This window comes from Cyprinus carpio, chromosome A7 (assembly GCF_018340385.1).
Source record: "Cyprinus carpio isolate SPL01 chromosome A7, ASM1834038v1, whole genome shotgun sequence".
NCBI classification, from domain to species: Eukaryota; Metazoa; Chordata; class Actinopteri; order Cypriniformes; family Cyprinidae; genus Cyprinus; species Cyprinus carpio.
Genome location: NC_056578.1, coordinates 17,497,608 through 17,523,645, shown reverse-complemented (window position 1 = coordinate 17,523,645; position 26,038 = coordinate 17,497,608). Strand labels below are relative to the sequence as shown.

At 36.0% G+C, this 26,038-nt stretch overlaps 2 protein-coding genes across 15 annotated transcripts in view; one reads left to right on the top strand and one right to left on the bottom strand.

Annotated features, from left to right (window-relative positions):
• LOC109064592 (talin-2-like) overlaps nucleotides 1-3,439 on the bottom strand; it is a 45,200-nt gene extending 41,761 nt beyond the window's left edge. For 4 of the 6 annotated variants that reach the window (XM_042760023.1, XM_042760026.1, XM_042760027.1 and 1 more), the window contains exon 1: nucleotides 3,287-3,423. The gene's annotated coding sequence lies outside the window, so the exon portion shown is untranslated. Of the gene's footprint in view, nucleotides 1-3,002; nucleotides 3,226-3,286 lie in introns of those variants that run through there. The other 2 variants (XM_042760024.1, XM_042760025.1) reach the window with 2 other exon arrangements.
• Nucleotides 3,440-5,846: 2,407 nt separating this feature from the next.
• LOC109064615 (vacuolar protein sorting-associated protein 13C-like) overlaps nucleotides 5,847-26,038 on the top strand; it is a 46,477-nt gene continuing 26,285 nt past the window's right edge. Inside the window, exons 1-35 of one of the 9 annotated variants that reach the window (XM_042760009.1) lie at nucleotides 5,847-6,115; nucleotides 7,943-7,986; nucleotides 8,336-8,378; nucleotides 9,588-9,683; nucleotides 11,706-11,807; nucleotides 13,085-13,147; nucleotides 13,389-13,457; nucleotides 13,632-13,741; nucleotides 13,882-13,941; nucleotides 14,067-14,126; nucleotides 14,235-14,315; nucleotides 16,673-16,730; nucleotides 17,324-17,451; nucleotides 17,539-17,645; nucleotides 17,725-17,896; nucleotides 18,173-18,235; nucleotides 18,319-18,454; nucleotides 18,548-18,645; nucleotides 18,942-19,084; nucleotides 19,202-19,394; nucleotides 20,020-20,134; nucleotides 20,244-20,380; nucleotides 20,457-20,589; nucleotides 20,677-20,794; nucleotides 20,865-21,000; nucleotides 22,609-22,690; nucleotides 22,857-22,957; nucleotides 23,169-23,322; nucleotides 23,422-23,501; nucleotides 23,616-23,675; nucleotides 24,198-24,348; nucleotides 24,949-25,065; nucleotides 25,182-25,285; nucleotides 25,370-25,537; nucleotides 25,820-25,855. In XM_042760009.1, the coding sequence (XP_042615943.1) occupies nucleotides 6,016-6,115; nucleotides 7,943-7,986; nucleotides 8,336-8,378; nucleotides 9,588-9,683; nucleotides 11,706-11,807; nucleotides 13,085-13,147; nucleotides 13,389-13,457; nucleotides 13,632-13,741; nucleotides 13,882-13,941; nucleotides 14,067-14,126; nucleotides 14,235-14,315; nucleotides 16,673-16,730; nucleotides 17,324-17,451; nucleotides 17,539-17,645; nucleotides 17,725-17,896; nucleotides 18,173-18,235; nucleotides 18,319-18,454; nucleotides 18,548-18,645; nucleotides 18,942-19,084; nucleotides 19,202-19,394; nucleotides 20,020-20,134; nucleotides 20,244-20,380; nucleotides 20,457-20,589; nucleotides 20,677-20,794; nucleotides 20,865-21,000; nucleotides 22,609-22,690; nucleotides 22,857-22,957; nucleotides 23,169-23,322; nucleotides 23,422-23,501; nucleotides 23,616-23,675; nucleotides 24,198-24,348; nucleotides 24,949-25,065; nucleotides 25,182-25,285; nucleotides 25,370-25,537; nucleotides 25,820-25,855 (3,618 nt within the window). In that variant the 5' untranslated portion in view covers nucleotides 5,847-6,015. Of the gene's footprint in view, nucleotides 6,116-7,942; nucleotides 7,987-8,335; nucleotides 8,379-9,587; nucleotides 9,684-10,370; nucleotides 10,403-11,705; nucleotides 11,808-13,084; nucleotides 13,148-13,388; nucleotides 13,458-13,631; nucleotides 13,742-13,881; nucleotides 13,942-14,066; nucleotides 14,127-14,234; nucleotides 14,316-16,672; nucleotides 16,731-17,323; nucleotides 17,452-17,538; nucleotides 17,646-17,724; nucleotides 17,897-18,172; nucleotides 18,236-18,318; nucleotides 18,455-18,547; nucleotides 18,646-18,941; nucleotides 19,085-19,201; nucleotides 19,395-20,019; nucleotides 20,135-20,243; nucleotides 20,381-20,456; nucleotides 20,590-20,676; nucleotides 20,795-20,864; nucleotides 21,001-22,608; nucleotides 22,691-22,856; nucleotides 22,958-23,168; nucleotides 23,323-23,421; nucleotides 23,502-23,615; nucleotides 23,676-24,197; nucleotides 24,349-24,948; nucleotides 25,066-25,181; nucleotides 25,286-25,369; nucleotides 25,538-25,819; nucleotides 25,856-26,038 lie in introns of those variants that run through there. The other 8 variants (XM_042760010.1, XM_042760014.1, XM_042760012.1 and 5 more) reach the window with 8 other exon arrangements.

Sequence of the window (26,038 nt, the reverse complement as noted above, 5' to 3'; positions counted from 1 at the left end):
GGAATGCAGAATGGAAACTTCTGCATTTGTCCAAGATGGACCTAAATTTGGGCAGAACATGGCAGGTGTGCTAGGACTCATTTGAATGCACAAGTATGCACTCACATACATCTGTACACTTGCTACCATTCCTGTTCCAACAATAGACAAACAAACAAAAATGCACTTCAAAATACCAAGAGTGCAGGTGGTCCAAAGCTACCAAGGCATATCGTTTATGCACTTATTAAAATACGCCTGACACTGCATTTCAAAAATTTGGGGCTAACAAGATTTATTTATTTTTAAAGAAATTGATAGTTTTTCATTACAACAAGAATGCATTACATTGATCGAATGTGAGAGTAAATACATTTATAATGTTACAAAAGATTTCTGTTTCCAGCAAATACTGTTCTTTTAAACTACTTATCAAAGAACCCTAAAAAAAAAATATCATGTAATGAGAATCCTAAAAATCAGAATCATGGTTTCCACAAAAATATTAAGCAGCACAACTGTTTTCAACATTAGTACTAATAAGAAATGTTTATAGCATCAAATCAGCATATGTGAATGATTTCTGAAAGACGCTGAAAACTGGAGTAATGGCTGCTGAAAATTCACCTTGGCTATCACAGGAAGAAATTACATTATAAAATAGATCACAAAAGAAAAGTCATTTTAAATTGCAATAATATTTTACAATATTACTTTTAAATGGTTTAACTGTTTACAATGAGTGGCAATTAGCCATGAAAAACATTCTTCTAAAATCAAAGCAAACATGCACATTCATAAGCTTTGTGGGCTGACATATAGCTTGGTCAACATCAATATAACGAAGGGTACAATTAGCAGACATGCCTCATTTCTCATGCAATATTGTTCACAGAAGCAGCAGGCTTATCTGAACCCCAAGTGCCTGGCAAAATAAACAAAAAGGACTTTTGATGATAAGGGGGTCATTCATAATTTAAAGAAAAAAGAACAAATAAATGGACTGTTTAAGGTTCCATTATAAAAGAGCACGCTTTACTCACTGGTCTCATATGACATATGTCTAATTCTCCCCATAGAAACCAACTGATCCATATCATTAAAGGAACCCTTTTCTTTATTTACAGTCATGTTTGGTGTGGAGAAAATTCACACTCACCTTGTTCTGGCCTTGCAAAAGTAAATGGTATTTTAACAAAGAACATGTGGGACATTGTTGGAGTGATGACAGCGCCAAGCTAACAGTAAGTCAACGAGCTTGTTCACCTATACAGTGTACACTTATGCTGAAAAACAGGAGCCTTGCCAATAAGGTATTACCCATGGGTCAGCTATTAATAAAAGTGACAGCTGTGTTAAAAAGCAGCTGCAGTTTGTCAAAAGGACCGCAGACAGTACTCTACTTGATGCCTTTTCCTAAGCTACTGGATTCATCAGCATCAGCAGTCCATCAGACCATACACAGTAATCAGACCTGTCTGTCTCCTACTGTGAGATAGACTTTAAAAGCAAAGTAGGTCTACAGTGCTAATTAAAGGTAAAACACCACAAATAAAACACACAGTCCTGCAAAACCATGTGTCTCAAAGAGAGATTACAAGAGCTTAGAAGTAGAGCGAGGAGGATGAGTTACACTTACTCAGAAAAGTGCTTAAAAACCTTTTGAATGTGCTGGATACATGAGCCCTGACGTAAAAGAGGAGAAACCTTCTTTACCTGACTGCCACTAAAACAAAAATCTAAAAGTGCAGGTTCTTGACCCTGATAAACAATATGAAGCTGAACAGAATTGCCAATGCAAAAGGACAAGTAGCAAATCTTCAGAACAGTTACAAAACAGATGATTAACTATGCAAAAAAGCTCCCATAAATAATACACTATGTCAATGGAAATGAATGAAAACAACCTCAGAACACCAAAAAAGGAAGACACTCATCTTTGCGTTACATCTCCTTGCAATAAGGTCATGTTTCAGTTTTTAAATGGCCAAGAGAATAACAAAGCATAAAACTACAAAAGTAGCATAATGTTGAGACATGTGGTAACACTATATGGGGTAAGTCGTCACAATGGAAATCTGGCAAAATATAACTGTTAATAGGATTTTCAGCTAAATTTAAGCAGTAAAAAAAAAAGAAACTGTAGTTTCTATATGGTATAAAATTACAGCATTGAAGGAGTTTTGTTTAAAGCAAACATGCAAGACTAACATATTTGTGTAATCAAAACTTTTACTCCAAAGTATCCTGGGATCTCCCCTACAGCTTGATTTTGCTTCCAACAAACATAGGCTTATGTCTGATAAACTTGAAACATACGCAATCTAACAAATGAATGAACAGCAAGTAAATTAGGTAAAAATATGAGGAATGTAATCAAAGAGAAACAAAACATCCGAGGAAAAATTTGAGAATCCACAAGTGTAAATGTACAAAGCTCTGAGGGATGTTTAAATGTGATGACACAGAGGGGTGTGGCGTCAGCATGGGCTCCATGTGTCTGGACCATCACAAAAGCAGTTCACCCCACTGCTGCGGCTCAATGTGGATAGTTGTTTTAAAGATTTAAACAACATCAGAGTATTTAAATTTGCGGGAATGGAATTATTGCGGATTGAGAGAGAAATGCCTGGAAGTAATACATTCAATTAGGATTCAGTCCTCGAGTCTATGCTTATTGTTGCGATTTAAACACACTGCAAATTAATCCTTCTTAAAAAAAAAAAAAAGTTAACTTCTACTCTAAAAAAGGTATTTATAAAGTATCCACTATTTTGAAATGAACTGCTAAAACGGCAAAGTTATATCAAACACAGTATGCGCTAAATATGGCGGTTTCTAGTTGCAATCCACAAAAAAAATTAAGCATCACATCTTCAGATAAACAATTAAGAGTTGCCAAGTTTGGAACATCCAAAAAGCTTTACTTGTATGTAACCATTTTTATTTTATCCATAGACCCCTATCAGTCATCATCCGTCTTTCTGCATTTCAGAGACAAACGTTTAAGTAGTTCAACTTACCAATTACAACGCAGATACCAACAATGTTCCCATCGATTAATGTGCGCGTGTATTAATAATCCTCATTAGCAACTGGTTAAGCGTGTGTATCGTGTCAGATAAGATATAAGGACTCTGTGCACGTCTCTGTCCAGCACACACTGCTTATTTCCACGCACCTCTAAATCCCAATCCATTCAACACTGCATGTGAGATATGTCTTGCCGTATTAATACATAACACATTAAAACACACAGCGATCGCGGAAATTTCTGTGCATAACTTACAAAACGCCGAAATCTTACCGGTGAGTTTGTTTACCGCAGTTTCATTGCAAGCTTGCAGCCGCTCGATGCACAGTAAACTAGGGTCTTGTCCTGCCTCTTTGGAGTAAATCCTCTCTCGATTTACGGAATTTACCGAGCCCAGCCGATTACTAAACGTGGGACTGGAGGAAATGCGTCATGCAGACCGGAATCCAACAAAGCTCAAACAGGGGTAAGCCCACAACAGCATTCTACAAATTCTATTGAGAACACCGCTCCTGTCCTAAAAACTCAGATATGCAATTCCTCTCTAACACCCTCGAAATATGTGGATTTCACCATGTATTTTTGGCATAAGTCTTGTAACCTTGTAAGCATTTCTGCTGATATTCATTTTTACAGTGTCTGCTTTGACTATCAGATCATTATACCGCTTTAGTTTATGTCTGTAAGTGCCTAAATGCTGCTCTCTATGGATTAAAGTGTGGTGTTACAGCATGGTCAGGATTTAGTTTGTTGTGTGTTTTATGATGTTACCATGAGATGAATCAGTGGCTCCTTCAGAGTCAGAGTCAGAGAGGCTTTATTATCATTTCAGCTCTAAACAGCTTGTACACAGTGAAAAGAAACAGCGTTTCTCCAGGACCATGGTGCTACACAAGACAACATTAACTACAAAACTCACATTGTACTGTCCAAAAGAATAAACATAATTAAATTATCTTAAATAATCTAACATAATACTAAAACTGGAAAGAAGAACGTAAAAGTTGAACATAAAACAAAGTACACATAAAGTGCGTATGTGCATGCCTGAATGAAACAGTCCAACAGCCTGGGACATTACAATATATATAGTTACATAGAACAGGTGACAATATGGTGTGAGGGGTGTGTGGGGTCGCTAGTAATCCTAATGGCTTTTCGAATGCAGCGAGTGGTGTAAACGTCTGTGATAGAGGGGAGAGAGACTCCAATGATCTTTTCAGCTGTCCTTTACGATCCGCTGCAGGGTCTTGCGATCTGTGATGGTGCAATTCCCAAACCAGGTAGTGATGCAGGTGCTCAGAATACTCTCCACAGTCCCTCTGTAAAATGTGGTGAGGATTGGGGATGGGAGATGTGATTTCTTCAGTCTGCTTAAAAAGTAAAGACGTTGCTGAGATTTCTTCATACTGTTATTCTACACCAGGTGTCACCAAACTTGGTCCTGGAGGCCTGGTGTCCTGCAGAGTTTAGCTAGCAACCAGATTATGACTTCATAGGTGTAGTGGAAACGATGAACAAACCGAACCAAATTTTTCCCATATGGGACAATAAAGTAGGCTATATTCTGTTCCATCCTAGTGTGCTGTAGCAAATGAGTCGTTAAGGAAATTAATCTTTAAGATGACTGTTTAATATCTTTCACAAAGTGACCCAAATGAATGTCCAAACCTTTTGTAACTAGTCAGCCCTTTATTTTTATTGACACTGGTATTTTAGAGTCAAAACTTAAAATATGTTTCTCTGAAACATATGAGCTTAGTTTGTATTTTTCAAACTTGACAGTAAAAGCTCTTAAAGCAATTCACCCACAGAGGGGGCTGTTGCTCTCATCTTTCCCTTGAATAATTAAATGCCAGCTGCCATTTCCATAGTAATGAAATTATTGTTATTTGCCATTCAAAGCCCCACCCAGATTCCTTTCTTTATAATATACATGTGGTTAAAAACAACAACACACACAAAACAAAACAATGGAGCAGAAGAGAACATGCACAACTGTGCAAGAAACATTACGTATGAGCATGAGAAAGTTTTTCATTATTAAACAGATTTCTTTCAGCATCCTGCATATTGCCTTTTTTTAATTTCTAACAATAATTATTCAATTGTTTATTAATTTGATGATTAATTATTTACATCTATTATAATGGTTTGTGGCTAAATTATATTCTGTCATTGAACATCTGTGCATGCAATATGGATACTGTACCAAGTTTGGAAGTTTTGTCTACAGACAACAGCAGCTTATGTCTTTTAGTATCTGATTACAGGCTTGGGATTCTAGACAACAAGTTTGGATTCAAAACATTCAGCACAAAGACAAAAAGCCATGTGTTCAAACATCACAAGATCAACTTGCAACCGGATTCCCCGGGGACCACGTGGACCAGTCTGTCTGAAGAGCTGGGAAACTCGTCCCTAAAGGAAAGCCACAACCGGGGGACAAAGGGGAGAGTGTGAGGGATGCATGTGGTGGGAAAATGCCATCACAGTCATAGTCAGGCCCATCCATCTTTATTTCAGATAGCAAATTAACTGTGTCTATATCAAAGTATTTCCTATGACTTCAACATATATCAGCAAATGAAAATTGTTAATGATTAATACATAGTCCTAGCTTTTTCCAGAGAATTTACATTTAGGCAAATTGTAGAATGTGGTTATCCTAAAGCGAAAAATGTAAGTAAACAGTAATTTTATATCTTGCACATAAATAAATAAACGAATCTCCTCTAGGCGTCTCTCATTTGGTAAACAAATGAACATCAGCCACCTCAGTCAGTACACTTTACGATCCATGTTCTTGTATTAACTAGCCAGCCTGTTTATAATAGTATCGCAGCGACCCCTGATGCTGCAGACAGCGCGAGCGGATCGTCGAATGAGTCGATGTCGCTGTATGCGCCTGTCATACCGGGAGGGAAGTTACCTTATCAAATGCGTATTGTGTCATTTTAGCGCGTTATCTGCGACAGGGTCGCTGTCGTTCTCGACTCACCATGGTGTTCGAGTCTTTAGTCAGTGATCTCTTGAACAGGTTCATAGGGGATTATGTGGAAAACCTGGACAAGTCGCAGCTCAAGATTGGCATATGGGGAGGTAAGCGTTTATTCGTCAAAACTGTCCGTCTACATCAGTGCAAAGAAACGCTCGTATCTATTCAGTTCTGGTTTGTTGTCTTGCATAACGTCCTATATCGATATGCAGTGCGAGCTAGTTGTAAACTGAATGCAGTGTCCATTAAGGTCTCTCGAGCTGGACTGGTTTCTGTTCTGTAAGACTGGCAGTCTGTCAAGTTGCTTTCCACAAGGAGTCGTTTGGAGGCGATGGAAAGACACATTATTTATACTGTTTACTTTCATTATTTTTTATGAGTTTCCGGCTTTATTGTGTTAAAAGGATTCCAGTCATCATCATTACTCAAGCCTGTTACTTTCTGCTTACATCTATATTTTATGAGACAGAAAATGGTTCTCAACAATTAGTTCTAATTTTTGCAAGTAAAGCTCAAGGTGAAGTGGACCACACCTTCATAGATAATAATAAGTTTAATCATGTCATTAATTTTCCTGAAAAATTGAAGTGCCGTGCACTTATTTTTTATGTCATACTGGAAATACAGAGTGTTGCATTGTTGGGGCAGTTAGGAACAGATCCAAAATGTCTTGGAAAAGTTACATTCCAAATATCTATATTACTACAGATTTATCTTGATGTCCCCTGTGACTCATATCCCCCCATTACTCCTATCAACACTAATGACTTCATTTTAGAGTTTAAACAGTTGGTGTAAACAGGATCATACACAGTCACCGATGGGAGCATGACCCTTTCACTTCCCTTTGCTTTATCATTCTATTTGTGGTAGATGTATTTTTAATGTTTGTAGGTTTATATGCAAATATGTGTTTCCTTATGAAATTACTGTCATTCTGCTGTGTTGATATGGTCGCTTTACAGGATGTGTCAACGCCGGAACAACTCCGACTAGATTCTTTCAGATAAATTCCAAGGATAGCTGGAAGCCACGTTCATTGGAATCATAAGAAACCTATGCTGGCACGAAAACAAAATTCATCTCATCTGTTTTTTAAATGCATGTCATTGATCCTACTGTGAACAAATAATCTGTTTCATATTTTAAATCTCGTAATTTTTTGATCAAAATGTCAAATAACAATACAACCATTGTCAATGTATCTTCCGATGAAAATGGCAGACTTTTCTCTAGTGATGTATGCAGGACTCCTCCAAACCTGCTTAAACCCCGCCCCTGCAAGCTTCCATTCATCTGCCTCTGGTTTTGAGTTCACATCTGAAAATTCAACCAACAGCCGATGCATAGAACCAAGTCCCCACCCTTCAATTTTCTTTTTTGATAATCTGCTGCACTTGGATTTACGCCACAATACAGAATTAAAGATCTGCCATTTCATGGCAAAATGGTCAGCTGTTATTTAAAATGAGAGAAGGAGAGGAGCAAACTGGTTTAGTATATTGAACAGTCATCTTTCATAGGTGTGACAGACTCCTTGTCCAGATCAGCATGGACAGCCGTCCTGTTATTTTATCAGCATGCTGTTTGATATGGTGACATCTTCATCCCAGCATCACATACTGCAGGCTGCTCTGGTTTATTTCCTTTCTGTGATGCCAATCCAATTATAGTCAGTGTCAAAAGTGACCAGTCATATCTGGATTCAGTAGTTCGGGTATTTCATAGTAGCACTTCTTATCTTTGACACTTTCAGTGTCTCAGATGTTTGTATGAATGCTTTTGAGAGATTCTGATTGATCCCTAAAAGGCAAAATGAACATAGACTGCATAATACATTATGTACAGTTTGCAATATACATTGTCATATAGTATGCATGATATAAAATGTACAGTAAAAAAAAAAAAAATTTTAATTGTTTTTTTTTTAGGAAATGTGGTGTTGGAAAATCTGAGGGTGAAAGAAAATGCTTTGGTAAGAATGTATTAGACAATGTTAAGTTTAATTACACTTTAGGTAGGGTTTTAATGTAGATATGTGTTTTTAACATGACGAAATTAAGAATATAGTAAAAGACACACACACACACACACATAAAGGAACCATATTAATCTTGATAAGAGAGTGTGCGTGACTTGTGTATAACACTGTGGTTAGTGGTAAAAACTCTGAAGCTTCTGCTGAATCAAGAGCGTGCTAACACAAGATTTGCTGATGTTACTAGAGTTTTACTATGTATGTGTGCACAAAAAGAGATTTCTAATATCGTATGCTTGAAATCTGCATTTCAGACCCATTTCACCAATTTATCTTTGTTCTTTAGAGCGAGTTTGACGTCCCTTTTAAAGTGAAGGCTGGTCAGATTGGTGAGTATCCAACTTTCACTTTGCAAATTGTGCTGCAGGGAGCTGCAGCATGTGTAGTGTTATGGAAAAGTGTGAAATGTGTAGCTTTCTAATATTCTGGCGTGTGTGTTTATAAACTGTAACCAAGGAGATTGAAGTAGAAAAAGTTTCAGTGTTCAGTTTGATGATTCGCACATTCTATTTTGTGCTGCTGTGGATAGATTACATTGACTGAACTTTGCAACAGCAATTTTCAGAAATAAAAGTGATTTTATTTCACTGCCTGATGTTTGTTAGAAGAGATCCCACTCCAGATATAATAAAAACAGCTAAGCAGTACTAAAGCTTGTTGTAATATGAATTCGAAAATAGTAAATTGAAGTTTGTGGTCTACTTTCACAGTTCCCTATTTTTCCTCAATAGATTTGAGGTTGAGTTGAAGCTATTTTTTTAACAAATACTTCTGTTCATGAGTAATCACATAGGAGCTGGAGGTTAAAATATCATGATGTTAGGCAGGGTGTGGAAGCAATATGACACTGTTGTGAAACTTTTTAGGCCTCCTGGACTAGTTAAAATGGCTTTTTAAGAATAACCCATTTCAGTAAAGTTGTTATATAATGTTTCTGTAATTCAGCAAACATCACAGCACAGATGTCTTGCCAGTAAGAGGGAGCTTGCTGAAATCAGTTCATCTTATCACATGATCCAGTCAGATGACTTTAAACATCAGCCGGACAGTGTGCCGAGATGTCAAGCAGTAAAAAGTAATTGGTTAACAAGGACGACATGCTACTCTGAATAGCTCTGTGAAATTCCTTCCATATTTTCAGCATTTTACAAAATCTTCATTTAAAAAAATGTCTACCTGTCTTGCAGATTGTATATAAGATATCTAGCCATAAATTACCCAATAAACCTTGATCTGTAATGCAACAAAATTCACATTTTCCTAATGCCTTTCCACAGGTTTCAATTTTTTCAATTTTTTTAAAAAATATTTTTTATGTCTGCTTTCATTCTTCAAAAAAAGTCTGACTAATAAGTCATTTTTAACAAGTACGGCTCTGATTTTGCCTAATAACCATTTTGGATTGTACTTTACTAATATATGTAACTGAGACACATGGAAAAGCATAATGCTAATGATTTCAGAGGATCTACATTTGTGTAATTCAAGTGCTTTTATCTTTCATATAGTCACACTGAATTTAAATTGTCTGCTCTTAGATAAACTGATTTTGAAGATCCCTTGGAAAAACCTGTACAATGAGGCGGTGGTGGCCACATTAGATGGATTATACCTTCTGGTGGTTCCCGGTGCAAGTGAGTGCTTTTTTTTTTTTTTTTTTGTCTTACTTAAAATGTTCCCTTAATGCAGCATGTTTCTTAATGTGGAAGTTTAAATTGTTTATATATCTAACTTGAAGCACCATGCTATTTATTTCATGGCACTTTACTGCAGTTATTTGTCTGCAAAAAACTTTGCATTTTTTGTTATAACATCTCCTCTTAGGATAATTGCATGATTTATTTGTAACCTCAATGGGTTCCTGCTTCTTAACTGAGGGGTGTGTAGTGTCTTGCATTATACAACATTTTACTAAACAAAGAAAATGTAATTATCATTGAAAAATAAATCAAAATTAATGAAAACATGCACCAGACACAAAATACTATATACTTATAATACATAATATATTACAATTTCCATAATTTGTTATAACTTATGCTTTTATTAGTTACTATTAAAAAAAAGTACAGATTCCTGAAGAGTCCTGATAAAAATTTGGGATGTTATGCATTGACACTGAACAATCTCTTGGAAAAAATAAAAATAAATAAACACTAGCATCATTATTATCATAGACCCATTTAAAAACTAGGATTTTTTTTGCCTAGTGTAGCAGCAGTTACAAATATATTGAATAACTGAATTTCTTTGATGCATTATATATCATCTATATATCACTTGGGCTGCTTCGACTGACATTGTCTTTTACATGTTGCAGCTGAGTCTAAGATATTTTCCTCACCTTACAATGGTAAGCCAGGTGTAGAAGGTGGGTAGCAGGGTGGTGGATGGGACCCGGACCGATAAGCTGCTCTTTTGTGTATCTGACTCTTTGATTTTTATGGCAAACGTTATATGTACCTATGGTTACAATGTTTAATCATGGAAATGTTTAATCATATTTGGAGAGCCTTTGATCGCATGTATTGAAAGTGTATCAGTCAAGAGTTTTGGGAGTGTTTGTTCAAATTTGATATTGATCTCTGTAATTTTTTTTTTCCATTTTTCTTTTGGGATCTGATCAATTCTGTGTAATGCATGTAATTATGCATGTGTTCTGTAAGTAAAATGCAGTAAATTGATTTTTCTTTTTTTTAAGCATGCTCCTTCTTGTCTGTCTCTTGGATTGTAGACAGTCAGCTTCTACATGCCAATCAAAAGTTGTTGATTTTTTTTCTTTTTTTTTTAAAGATATAGACAAGCTTTTCTCTTTGGGAACATATGTGTCAGCCAAATGGACTAAACAACATTTCTCAAAGATGTGCTGTAAAGTTGGATTGCTTCAGAATGATATAATGCACTGTAAATTCACTGTTAATATGTACATAATCTTCATATTTTTCATATTTTTTATTCTTTAATTTTATTATTATGTGTCTTGTTGTTGTATTTATGGGTATACTAAAAAGCTTTAACACCAAGAAAAACTTGTGTGTGCAATCACACTTGCAAATGAAGCTATTTCTGATGAATAGACTGTATCTCCAATGGATTAAATTGCCTCAGGAGCTCCACAGACCCATTTGGTCTCTATAGACTAAAAATAACAAGTGGCAATTACTTTATATGACATTTTTGCTTGGTCTACTTCATAATTGTCTCTTTTATTACTCTAGTGAAGAGATAAACAGTGGTATTACGTACAATAGCATGCATTATGGTTTTTGTTTCTCACATGAATTGGTCCAAACCAGTTCTTTCTGATAGAGCTTCACCAGTGGATCCCAAATCAGAGGACAAAGCCACAATAAAAAAAATCCTAAGTCTGCTTGAATGAGCAGCATTTGACTGTAGCTACTTATAAGTCACAGTGCAAAGCGAGGGAGATGGTCATTATAAATGACTTTTCTGCTTTTACATGGTTGACTGAGCTCCCAGTGTGTGAATCTAGATTTGGTTTTCCACGTGTACATTTGTGTGTATGCAAAGGCAATTAAGGTGGCATAAGTGAAAACAGATTAGTAATAAATTAAAGACTTCTGAGGTGTTAATGATATAAATGGTATCTGTGATGTTTGTTTGCCTCTAACTGCATGTGTATTGTGTTTTTAAAGCGATTAAGTATGATCCAGTTAAAGAAGAGCGTTACCTGCAGGAGGCCAAACAGAAGGAGCTTCAGCGCATTGAAGAAACCCTGCAGCTGGTTGCACGCAGAGGTGAGGAACCACTTGTCCGTTTGTATGTGCAGGACGTAATCATTTCGTAATAATTTGCCAGTTCTCTTCTTATGCTCTCTGTACAATTCATATGCAGCTATTGGAAGTGTTATTTTATTAACAGATGTTCATTATTTCATTCAATCCCATCCATTCATGCCATAATCAGTCTGTTTCAGCTTCATTCATCATTCATTGCTTCGTTTAATTGAGGTTGCACATTAATTCTGCATTGAATCAGTTTATCAGTGTTGCATATGTAATTGTTTCTGCCTGTTTTAAGGTTTAAATCCTTTTCTAGCACTAACTTTAAAGGATAGCAATATAATATGGCAAACATTTCAACCTTAAGAGCTCTTTCTCTGTAAGAGGGCTTGTGAAGTGAGTTGCTGTGTGCGTGTAACAATATTAAAGCTGTGAGGGGGAAAACCCACACAGGAAAAAAACTAAAACAAAGAAACTTTGTTTCAGACCGCACAAACACTCTTGGAGTTTTTCATGGACTGACCAGCATCCCAGAGCTCCCTATTATAAGGAGCACTTCTTTTTAATTGAAACTGTATTTTTTCTATAGCAGATTCCAAAATAAATATTTATCCATCTTTTATACCGAACGTTATATTGTTATGATGTTCAAGTAAAACTGTCTAAAAGTTTGGTGTCAGCAAGTGTTTTTTTTAAATTTAAAGAAATTAACTTTTATTAAGCAAGGATGCATTAAATTGTTTAAAGATGACAGTAAAGACATTTGTAATGTTATATAAAAAAGTTGTTTTTCAAATAAATGGTGTTCTTTTAAACTTCCTATTCATTGAAAAATCCTGAAAAAAAGTCTTGATTTCCACAAAAAATTGAAGCAGCACAACAGTTTTCAACATAAAAATAATAATCTTTCTAAAACACAAAATCAGGATATTAGAATGATTTCTAAAGGATCACGTGACACTGAAGACTGGAGAAATGGCTGCTGAAAATTCAGCTTTGCCATCAGTAATGAATTACATTTTGAGATGTATTAAAATAAAGAACAGTTATTCTAAATTGTAATATTTAAATTAATTTAATTTTAACATTTTAATTAGATTAATCTATCAATGGCCACAGGACGAAAATAATTTCAAAATATCAGTTTAAATATTGGTGCATCCTTACATTAATTCCCATATTTATTCATGTGTCAACCCACCCACCCATCCGTCCATCCATTCATCCATCCATTCAGATCTCTATCCCTAACAGCTGTGTGTTTGATTTGTGCTGCATCTGATGGACGGCAGGCTCTCAGGCTGGAGAGTTTGTGTTTAGTCTGGAGAGTTATGTGTATAAGAATCCACCACATGGTATGTACAGACCCATTCCTATAGCAGGCCAGTCCTACGCCCGTCTTAAAAAAATAGTTTTTTTATTTGAAATTTTGCATTGAGGGTGTATATCTGTAGACATTTTTTTTCTTCCTCACTACTTGGTGTGCTTTGGTGCAGTTTTATGTTTGTTAATCCAAGTGCGTGTGTTTATTGCTGCGCTATGGTTCTTTTCTACCTCACAAACTTTTTTCTCTCTCCCAATGCTGCGCTCTGTAAGACAAAGGACGTAAGATTAAAAAGCATAAAAAACCATTTAGGAGATCTAAAAAGTTTGAACATAAAGCAGGTGGGTGGCCCGGGGCGACTGTGATCGACTGTGATCGTGGCAAATATGAGCAATTGTTTTAAATAGTTTTATTCTGTCTGTTTGCATAAGCATTAGATTGTTTAAGGCATTAGAATGACAAATGGGATGGATTTACAATATACCCTTTATGCTTAGTATTGTTTTTAATCTTAGGGAAGCCCCAGGAAGAAAAGAAGGACACGTTTGCTGAGAAACTGGCTACACAAGTTATCAAAAACCTCCAGGTCAAAATCACCAGCATTCACATCAGATATGAGGATGATGTAAGTGTTGACTCTCCATACATTTCAGCTCTTCAGTTATGTGTATATTTGAATGTATATGTTGCATATTAAGGAAGATGTGGCTCTTATTTTATTTATGCATTTAGATTATAAGTTTTCATTTTCCATCTATGCTTCAGGTGTCAGATCCACAAAGACCTCTTGCTATGGGCATGACTCTTTCAGAACTCAGTCTACAGGTGCTTTCTCAAAACACATTCATATATATGTCACAAAGTGAAGATCACTTGCATTGATATGAATAAGCAGTTCTTATTTGCACACTCTGGTCTTTCAGTACATCTTCAGTTTTTCTCTCTTATAGACAGCAGATGAGAACTGGAAGACATGCATTCTGAATGAAGCAGCCAAGATCATCTACAAGGTAAACCACCAGAGTATATGTCTTATTTTCCATAGTAATAACAAGATCTCATAATACAACTGGGGTTGTGTGTTTAACATGTGTGTCTGTGTGTATCTTCTACAAAAGCTGGGCCGTCTGGAGTGTTTTTGTGCCTATTGGAACGTGAACAGCCCAATCTTCTACAGAGGCTCATGGAAGGAAATAGTGGTAATGTGCCAAACTCTATGGTGGTCTTTAATTAGGTTTTTCATAGTATTGATATAGTGTTGAAGACTACTATGTTGTCCTCAGGCATTGTAACGGTGCACCATATTAAAAAGTGTAAAAACTGATCTGTCATCATTTACTCACCCTCATGTTGTTTCAAACAATAAGACTTTTGTTCATATTTGACACAAATGAAGTGATTTTTAATGAAAGATTTCTATGTCCACTACACCAAAAATGTCATGCTTCATAAAGTTCATAAATACATTGTAAAAGTAATCTAAAGGAATCAAGTGGTTTAATCCAAGTCTTCTGAAGAGACATAATTGCTTTATATGATAAACTGATTTAATTTAGGCTTTTATTCACATATAAACATTCATCAACGCATATACATCAAGGCATAAGAGCACATCAAACTGTGGTTATCAGAAGCTCACCTGCACTTGATACACAAGAACCAATGAGGTTTGTTCTTGCTCGTCAAGCAAGTACGATTGAGCTTCCATTTACCCTGTTTGATGTGCTCAGTGAATGTGCTGATCAGTGTTTATATGTGAAACATATCCGTTTTCATTAAAAATATCTTCATGGGTTTCGAAGATGAATGGAAATCTTGAATTTGGTTAACTGATGACAGAATATACATTTTTGGACGAACTAACCCTTTAATTAAGAATGAGCACAAGAAGGAATCATAAATTACATTTTTACAAATTACAAATTACATCCTGTTATGCCCTAAAGATGCAAGAAATTGCTTCTATTTAAGTGTGAACGTGAAAAGATAATGTGTGGGAAGATCTGAAGGTGCTTACAGACAATTAGTACAAAGCGTTCTTTAGTCAGTGAAGGTGTATTTTGAAAGGCTTGCAATTTAAATTGGTTAGCAGCAAGAAACACATAATAAAACATAATAAAAGCTGATGATAAGAGTTGATAAGACACATAATAAAAGTTTGTGGGTATTTAATATTTTATAGCTTGATCACTATTCATTTATGATAATATCAGGAACTGTTATAGTTTATTGTAAACCGCTATACTGAAAATCTCTGATCTTGTTGACATTAACTCAGCAGCTGAAAGCTGTAACTGTTAATCTGTGAGTTAAGCTCGAGGCATCTTGGTAAGCGTTTGACTTATCTCTTATCAAGGCTTGTGACATCCAAGTTACGCAGTAATGGTTGGGTTTACTTGGCTCCTAGCACTTTTTTATCATTTAATCTCTCTCACACATTTTTAATCTCTCTCTTTATATCTGTTAGTCTCTCAAAGAAGCAAGAGAACTTGTTTTTGCAGTTAGCTTAACATAGACTGCCTCAGCCAGATAACACAGACATGACTAACTCTGGTCTGCACATGCTCTCTATCTACTGTATCTGTCCAGGCCTGAATCTGCTGCCCAACCGCTAGTAAAACCCCTACGTTATTAAATAAACATCCACACTGTGATCCTGGTCCTTCCTCTAAACTAGTCTGCTTTGAGGTTAAATGCATACATACACACACAAATACATAAATAAGTAAATTGGTGTATTTATTCTTAAGCAATATGTAGAAATACCTGTATCTTAAAATGGGCATGAAATTGGTGTCAATACCTTGCAGAATGTATCTAGTTAGCTAAGCCAAGTGGTATATATAGCAGTGTGACTGTGGTTTTCGATGCACATCCCTGTGTGTTTGAGGGTGTGATCTGCATAATCTTTGTGGGGGATTTTCTTCTTACTGGTCAGGAGGATATACTCACTTTTGTAAGAGGCCTAAGTACACACTGAAATAATATTGTGCTGCACAAAGATGAGATCTTTGCTGTCCACCTCATTGTGAGAGGATGGCTTTTGCAGTCACATATAAATAAGATCTTTTTTTTTTACCCCTACAACATGCATACCTGTGTTGTGAATGTAGTGGAGGCCCAAGGTCTGAGACCACATTAAAAAATCTGGGATTTTATTTCCTGTTCGATCCTGGAAATAGAATCAGCAAAAATTCTTGTTTCATTCATCAAATTACATTCATAGCAAATTTGTGACAAGCACAAGATCTCTTTGAAGCTTTTTATTATTCTCAAATCATGCTAGATATCATGATCATTTAACACAAACTTTTGGAGTTCGTTCAGCCCTAGTGTTGCTGTGATTAAAACAAATGGAAACATACTAAATACTCAGACTATCAAATTTAGAAATAAAGTTTTCAGTTCAACTTTTTTTTGCAATGAAAATAAAGGAATTGAAAAAGAAAAGAAGACTCTCAGACATTTGCACCTCACTGTATGTATTTACATTTTAATATATTGAAACATATATCTCAAAATCGCTTTGTGTGTGTGTTTGTGTGTGTGTTTTCAGGACAATCTGAAAGCAGGAATCAGCACAAAAAATGAGGAACTGCAAGACTATCAGTACAGTAAGTATTATCTTATCCACAGGAAGATCATGGCCGTATTTATTTTTATCTGGCCTGGAGCTGTTTAGTATAGCTTTGTTAGTATGTTTTGCCGTCCTGCTCAACTGAAGAGGTACTAAAAGAATAGAAAGAATAGACATGACAAAAAAAAGAACATGGATGTTGAAAGCCTTAGAAGTAAATACTAAAATGTAATTAGTAAAAAAGTAATAATGATGTATTCATCTTTCTCTGTTGCAAACCCTTTTGTTTTTTCATAATTTGTTGGGTGTGTGTGTGTGTGTTAGCTGCCGCAGCTTCAGGTTCATGTGCTATTTAAACAGGATATGTGATCTCAAACGGCACACGACACACCTCCTTATTGCACACAAACTCCAGTGTAATCACAGTCTGTTTCTTCTACAGCCCCATATTTATACTGACAAATGTCAGTAAGAGTACCGATACAGTTTAACATGCCTTTGAGAGCACTGAGCTTTTGTCAATCAGATATAATGAAAGGATTGCGATGGTTAAAGGGTTTATGACCAACTCAGGGTTAGCATTATAAATCATGGCAGCATCAGAATGAACTCATTTGTGTCTTCATACAGTTTTCAAACCCATATTTGCCTCTGCAAGGATGTGCATCAACCCTAATGCTGAAGTTGAGCTAAAATCACCCAAAGCAAACCTGCACCTTGAGGTTCAGAACATTGCAATTGAGATGACCAAGCCTCAGGTATAAGATTATGGCAACCATCATGTGTCTTAAGCATAAACTACTATTCAAAAGTCTGGGGTTAGTAAGATTTTTGGGTCTTTCTAGTACCTGTCTATGGTAGATCTGTTGGAGTCCATAGACTGCATGGTGAAGAACAGCCCCTACAGAAAGTTTAGGCCTGATGTTCCAGTCCACAGAAACACCAAGCAATGGTAAGTGCATTATGTCTTCATATGATAATGTTTCATATTGGAGCTTGGTGTTTCTGACATAGTCCTTTTGATTGGTCAGGTGGAAATACAGCATCAACAGTATCCTGGAAGTGCATATCAGGCGCTTTAACCAGATGTGGAACTGGAACAACATCAAGAAGCACAGGAACACACTTAAGGCTTACAAAGCCGCATACAAAATCAAACTCACACAGGGTAAAGTCCGAGAAGACACAGAGAAACAGATCCAGGTATTAACTATAGATGAATAGTTTATCCAGATAACATCAATGCATTTAAATACATCGGGCTATCAGGTTTTGCTCTACTTTGCACAACCAAATAAATTCTGAGTTCCAGTTCAGTTTTTAGTTTAACTTTGTTACATTTTTATGCTGATAAAATCATTTATAATGATTTCTTAAAAAAAGCTATTGCATGTATTATTATAAAATGAATTATTAGTCTTTCTTAAATTAGTTTGGGAAACATATCTTTTACTGTTTGTTTGACATTATTTTTTACAGGAGCTGGAGAAAGTTCTGGATGTGTTCAACATTGTATTGGCCAGACAGCAGGTTCAGATGGAGGTATGACAAAATGACAATAACCTACTCACTGGTGCTTTTATATTTTTAATCTGGTGTAGTAAGTGTAGTTTCTCTCTCCACAGGTGGTTCGGTCAGGACAGAAGCTGGTCGCTAAAAAGGCTGCCACTCAGAAAGAGAGTGGAGGAGGCTTTTTCAGCAGCTTTTTTGGCAAGAAAGAAGGGAAGAAGAAAGAGGAAGAAGAGGATAAAGAACCTGAGAGTGAGAGTTTTATCTGTTATAATTTGCTAAGCTGCGTATAAATAAATGCATTTTTGTTTCATGTACATCCATGTTTATGTACACATGTATTAGCAGGTATTGATTCCATCATGACTCCTGAAGAGAAAACGAAACTCTACACAGCCATTGGCTACAGTGGGAGCTCACATAATCTTGCCTTACCAAAACATGTGAGTGGAAAATATACGTACAACTGTACAGTCGTGTTCACATTTACTGCAAACAAAGTCCAGTCATTTCTATAGGAATTCAAGCAATCACAAATTTCACCAAGGCCTTGGTTTGACAGTGACTTTTGTGTGAGATGGGCTTCATACATAACTACACTATTGACAATAGACCATTAATGGCCACAAAATTTCACTAATGTGACCGCACCTTAGCAAAACATGTTTCACATTGACTAAAGATTTGTAAAATCACTTATTTTAAGCTTATGTTTATGTATATTTGTGCATATGTGCAGTATGTAGCTGTGATCGTCAACTTTAAACTGTTGAGCACCTCAGTAACATTCAGAGAGGAGCCTGGCGTTCCAGAGATCCTCAAAGTGCAAATGATTGATCTCAGTACATCCATCTCACAGAGACCAGGAGCACAGGCCATCAGGTATGCACAGTACACATACATGCAGGGAAACCCTTAGCACTGGCCAACAATTGTATATAGGGCTATATGTAAAGTACTGTATATGCTTCAGTTGTGGGAAATGTGTGTGTTGTTTAGGGTGGAAGCTAAGCTGGAGCGCTGGAACGTGACTGGTCTGCAGCAGCAGGGGCTGGTGCCATCTCTCATAGCATCGGTTGGAGGCTCTGACTCCTCTCTGCTCAGCGTGCTCTTTGAGCTCAATCCAGAGGACAGCACCGCTGACCAGCTCCTCAGAGTCCACTCACAGCCTGTAGAGATCATCTATGACGCTGTAAGAGACACACACTGTAGTTATCCCTTGATTTCAGAGAGAGCTATTGGAGATTTGGACTAAGTGCAGCTTAAAATTGATCATATCTTTTATTTAATCTAGTTACACAGATATGGTAGGTTGTGAGTTGTTTTGACAGAAATCACATTCATGTGTCTACATTTGGTCAGTCAAATCAAGTTGCATCTTCTTTCATATAATAATATTGTATACAAATATCATATAATAATCTATCTGCCTGTCATATGTATTTAAGTATGTATTTATATCTACAAAAAATATAGTACTAAATTTAATATATTAAAATAATATCAGTGAAAAATTAATTAAATCATTTAGCGACTAGACTAAGTATAGTGTATTTATATAAATATGTATTTATTTTATTACACATTTGTACTTCATAAAAAAAATTATTACAATGAAAAAAGTTCGCAGTATCCAGATAATTAGATTAAATATAATGCATTTTTTCTTATAATTATGTATTTATTTTGTTCTTATTTTAATACATTAAAATAATATAATTAATCTATTTTTACAAATCTAATATAGAACATTTAAGATGTATATATTTAGACACTAAAAATGACTTCAAAATAATGAATGTACTGTTCGTTTGCAGCTGACTGTCATCAGCATCACAGAATTCTTTAAGACGGGGAAAGGAGTTGATCTGGAGGTCATCACCTCAGCAACACTCAGCAAACTGGAGGAGATCAAAGAGAAGACAGCCACTGGTAACCCTCTCCTCATTTCACTTCATCTCCGCAGAGCTACGGTCACATTAAGAAAGCGTATGTCAGTAGTCAACTGTAACACTTTGCTTGTGTCTTTATCTGAACCCAGGCTTGTCGCACATTATTGAGACACGTAAGGTGCTGGACTTGAGGATCGATCTAAAACCCTCCTACCTGCTGCTGCCCAAGTCTGGATTCTATGATGGCAAATCAGACCTCATGATCGTTGATTTTGGTTATCTGCAGGTGAGGGAGGAAAGTAAAACATAAAAGTAAAACGTGCAGATAATGTCTGTCTGTAAATATATGTGTGTGCATGTAGTTCAACAGCGTAGACCAGGGCAGCCTTCAGCAGGTATCTGCCAGTTTCTCATCACTGGAGGAAATCATGGATAGAGCATATGAAAGATTTTCCTTGGAGCTCCGCAGTGTCCAGATACTCTACAGCAAATCAGGTAAACACAGTGCAACACAGGGAAGAAACTAAACTGCCTGCACAAACTACTTTATTCACCCCTTTTTAACGGTGGCTCTTTTTGAAGGAGAGAAATGGGAAAATGCTCGTCTTAAAGGCGTCTCCCGTCAGCACATCCTGCAGCCGATGGACTTCACACTTAAACTCGCTAAATGTATGGTGGATAAAGATTCCCGGATGCCCAGGTTAGCGCTTGCTTTCTATTGCATCTCTCTCTTAATCCTAATACATGCACTAAAGTCTGGTCATTTCCAGGTTCAAAGTATCAGGGGAGCTGCCGTTACTTCATGTGAAGATTTCTGATCAGAAGATCCAGGGGGTTCTAGAGCTGGTGGACAGTATTCCTCTGCCTCAGTCTACATCATCTTCCCCTAGCACCCCCACAGAAAAGGTCAGAAAGCACAAAGATACTCTTCAAATGAAAAAAACTCAGTCTATCTGTTTTGGCTGATGTGTTGCTTCCTCTCACACTTATTAAGTCATGACTCATGAATGACACAGGTATTTGGTTCTATTGTCATTGCTGTTGTTTTTTTTGTTGTTTTTTGAAAGCCATGAGTATTTCAAGCCTGTAAAACTAATCGCAGTGTACACATTGCTTTCATAGTCATGTGCTAAATCTGAAAGGCTGCTTGCTTTTATATTTAGTTCCTGAAGTTGCTCTGTGAGCGTGACAGTGCAGCTTCAGTCTCCACAGATTACACAACTCAGGAAAGACATTATCACTGTCTCTCTACCAATGAGCCCTGTGCTGTATCTTATTAGTGAACTTGCTGCCTCAACAAACAAGAAAAAGCCCTTACTAGTTTACTTTGCGAAGCAAATGTTGAAGGGTATTCTAGATATCATCACCTAGAACATAAAAAACTAGTGTCTATTTACACTAAGTGCAAAAAACCCACCTTATTGGCAGAGGCTGTTTACACTAGCTCCACCCACCAATGTCTGGTTGGCGTTGACAACATTACAAAAGATGTGCATTGAACAAAAGGCTCAGTGGCGTAGGGTGTAAAGTGCATGGCAACATCTTTTGACACGATCGATACGCCTTTTGCCGAATTAATTCGTCTGTCTTTACCCATCACATATCAGATCAAAAAGACATTTATTTTAAATAAAAATGAAGGAAATGTTTAAAAATGGAAATAAAATGGTATTTAATATGGTGTTTACCGGGTAGGTTTAGGGGTTGGTGTAGGGAGGGCTTTATTGTCCCAATATAAGGCGGCATCCATTTAGTAATTTTAAGAAATATGATCATTAACACTCAATATGTTATTACTGCATAATGTTTTGTAATGTACTACAATAATGAGCTGCAAATATCTGCCATTTTTTGCACTGACTGTAAACAGCATCTACCATTTACACTTATTGAAAAGTGCTATTTTTATAGTGTAAATAAATTATTTTTATACTGTAAATTTAAAGTGTAAATAGAATCTATCATTATTTGCACTTAGTGTAAATAGCATATCACTAATAAAATAATGCTATTTTCATTTAGTGTAAATAGAATCCAGAGAAATAGATTTTTTTAAAGAAAATAATTTTATGAATACTTGAATACTATTAAAAATGAGTGTAAAGACATATGTAATGCTACAGAAAATATCTATTTGAAATAAATGCTGTTCTTTTGCGCTTTCTATTAATCAGAGAATCCTCAAAAATGTATATATCATGGTTTACACAAAAATATGATCATTGATGATAATAATAAGAAATCTTTCTTGGCACTAAATAAGAATGATTATTAGAGTAACAGATTATTATGATTATTAGAATGATTTCTGAAGGATCATGTGATTACTGAAGATTACTGATTTCCTTTAACACATTTTTCCATATACATTTTTTCTCAATAATGCCACAAAAACATTTAATGTTGGTTGAGAGTGTGAGCTTTATGTACAGGAAGTGAACAGATTGAGAAAATGACATTTTGTTTCCTTATAATCTCCTGTTGTTTGTATAATAATGATGATATTCCTCTGAAGTATTGGGGATGCCGCTGTCTGATGCCAGGCCTAAGGTCTTGGGTTTAGACCCCACAGTTTTGTCCTATACTGTTGAGTCAGGTCAGAATTCATCTGGACGCTCACACTTGCTTTCAGATTTAAAAAAAAAAAAATCTTAAATGAATGCCACACAAGTTTTTGTTTTTAATTGACTCTATTCATATAATCATACACATTTCTCGCTGTTTATGTATGCTCACTGTTTCTGTTGTGAATGTGTGTTCAGACTCTGATGAAGACACCAGTGAGAAGTCTGCAGATGAAGACTCTCTCAAATCAACCTTAGAGGAACTGACTGAAGTGCAGTTTCAGTTTGAAGTCAAAGCGGTACATTCTTCTTCATCCCTTTGTTCACACCATGACACAGCCATTTGTCATCAACGGGTGCAAGAGCCTCATATTTTATTTTTTAAAAAATCATTCAGGAGTCCATCAGTTGAGGACAATTATTTTGCGTATGATTCCTGTTCATGTTTGTGTTGACCATTGTGTGTTTCAGTGTGAAGTGATGTATATGTGTCTATATATGTGTGTGTAGGTGTTGTTGGAGCTTACGAAGCAGGCCGCTCAGGAGGAAGTCGTATTGTCTCTAAATGTGTCTCAACTGGGTGCGGAGGGTAAGATGCGGACCTTCGATCTCACTGTAACATCTTACTTGCGCAAGATCAGCCTAGACTACTGCGAGATAAAAGGTAACCGCACACACACACGCATAGTTTGACCAAGGTTTTGTTGTTTGAAGTACATCATGTTGTTTCAGGGATGCCGTTCTTGTGTTGTATGTGTTTCAGATGCGCAAAATCAGCCACTTCATCTAATAACATCTTCAGACAAGCATGGCTCTGATCTATTGAAAGTGGAGTACATCAAAGTAAACATGAGCATTTCGCTTATCAAATTCTCTATAGAGGACTCTCTTAAATGGGTTGTTTTAGCTGAGTGGTTTCATTTGTGCTGATCTGCGTGGCTTTTTTGTGTGCTTTAGGCTGATGTCAATGGACCCAGCTTCCACACCTTATTTAATCATACAGAGCAGACACTAAAGGTATGTTTAAGTTTACAGTTCCAAATAATTGGATGCCATAAATCCTAGCATTTGTTTATATATTTGTCTGCTAATTTGTTCAGTGTGTTTATTAATTTAATATATGTTTATTCATTTATTACTTGAATTATTCTACAATTTTTTTTAAAATACAAAATGTCATATTTTTGGTAAAATAAATATGACAAAATTTGGTAGAAATATTTATTTAGCTATATATATAAATAAAATTTGGTAGAAATATTTATTTAGCTATATATATATATATATATATATATATATATATATATATATATAGCTTAATAAATATTTCTAACAAATTTTATATATATATATATATATATATATATATATATATATATATATATATATATATATATATTATATTATATTTACACACACACACACACACACACACACACACACAAATATGTTACATTATTACAGATTATTATATATTTTTTTTATATTCAGAAACAAAAATTTAAAAAATGGTTTTATTTCATTTACTTTATTTCACAGGTGGAGTTTTCCTCACTAGACTTCCTGCTGCACACTAAAGCTTTGCTGTCTACCATCACCTACATGAATTCAGCAATACCACAAGACCTCACAGCTTCTAAAGACAGAGAAACCCAGAGACAAGCTGAGGGAGCAGCAGCAGGGAAGACGGGTGCGAACAACATTACACATTTTACACATTTTATATTAAAAATGTGTGAAAACAAATGTGTTTTGATTGTTGTGAAATTGTTAGGTAGACCCTAAATTAGATTAGATTAGATTCAACTTTATTGTCATTATGCAGAGTACAAGTACAGAGCTAATGAAATGCAGTTAGCATCTAACCAGAAGTGCAAGAATATAGTGTTTTCTATACATAAAAAGTGCAAAATAAGAGAAGCTATGATTTACAGAATGTACAGTGGGGTTGCTATATACAGTATTGAGCAGAGTATATACAGAATATAAATAGGAATGCAGTGTAGGATTGCATGTACATTATGAACAGAGCAATGTAGGATTATATATACACATTATGAACATTATAAATATTGCTCATGCATCTACGTTGTCTCTGTCTCCGCTTTGTAGGTTTTTTCATGGGTAACTCATTTTTTTCTTGACCTTTGCACTGGTCTTGACATGCCATGTACTAACAGGGGTCTGAAACAGTATCTGCTTTGCTTGTGTTAAAGCATGTTGCAGACAGTAGTGTTTTCACGTTATGTGTTGTTTGAGTGTTTTAACTGGAGTGTCTCTGTTTCGTTAGTGTCTAAGGGTTCGAAGGACTCTGGTGTTGTGAACTTTAAGCTGTCTGCCGTACTCGGCTCCTTCAGAGTGTCTGTTTGCGATGACAGAAGCAACATTGCTGACATCCGGGTTCAAGGTAGAAAAAAACGAAAGTGTCTGTCCTTAAAAGTCAACATATCTTAAAATGATCACTCTGTGTTACATATTAATTTTCTGCAAGTTAACCAAACATGTTACTTTCATTTATGTCAGGCATCGATGCATCTGTGGTGGTCCAGGCCAAAGAAACAGACGTTTTTGCCCGTCTGCGTGACATTGTGGTTCTTGATGTGGACCCTAAGACCATCCATAAGAAGGTGAGAGATCAGTTATATTGTTTTTGGCATGTACGCAGATGGAAGGTTTTTGTGCTCCAGTCCTAATTTTGTGTATACTACCAGGCGGTGTCAATCGTGGGAGAAGAGGTGTTCAGCTTCAAGATGACGTTGTATCCCGGGGCCACTGAAGGTGAAGGCTACACTGACACCTCCAAAGTGGATGGGAGAGTTATCCTGAGACTTGGCTGTATCCAGATCGTCTACCTGCACAAGTTCCTTATGTCTTTATTGGTAAGAATTCATGTTAATCCACTTAGCTTTCATATCGGATCTGCTTTCATATTCTGTCTGTATTACTCAGTCATCTAAAATTTATACCCATAGATAAAAGTCACTTATTGGTAATTGCAAAAGTTTTAAAAACCAGTATTAGTGTCTGTATTTTTGTTTGTATTTTGTCTGGATGATTATGTCTCTCCCTTTTTCTTTTTCTTTTCTTTTTTTTTTTTTTTTTTCAGCACCCCCCCCCCCCCCCCCCCATAGTCTTCGGTAACTGTGTCTTCCTCTTTTCAGGACTCTTTTAGCTATCAGTATCCCTCTGCTGATGAGGTACAGGCTTGGGCATGCAGCATTAAAGTCTTTTGCTTCGCAGCTTATATTCAAATGCACCTCTGCACACACTGAAATATGTCCTCACCTCATTAAACTCTATTGGATTTTTTTATACACAAAGTTAAGACTTTCATTTTCAAGTAAGATGGAAACATTAATCCAGGTTAACAACATTCACAG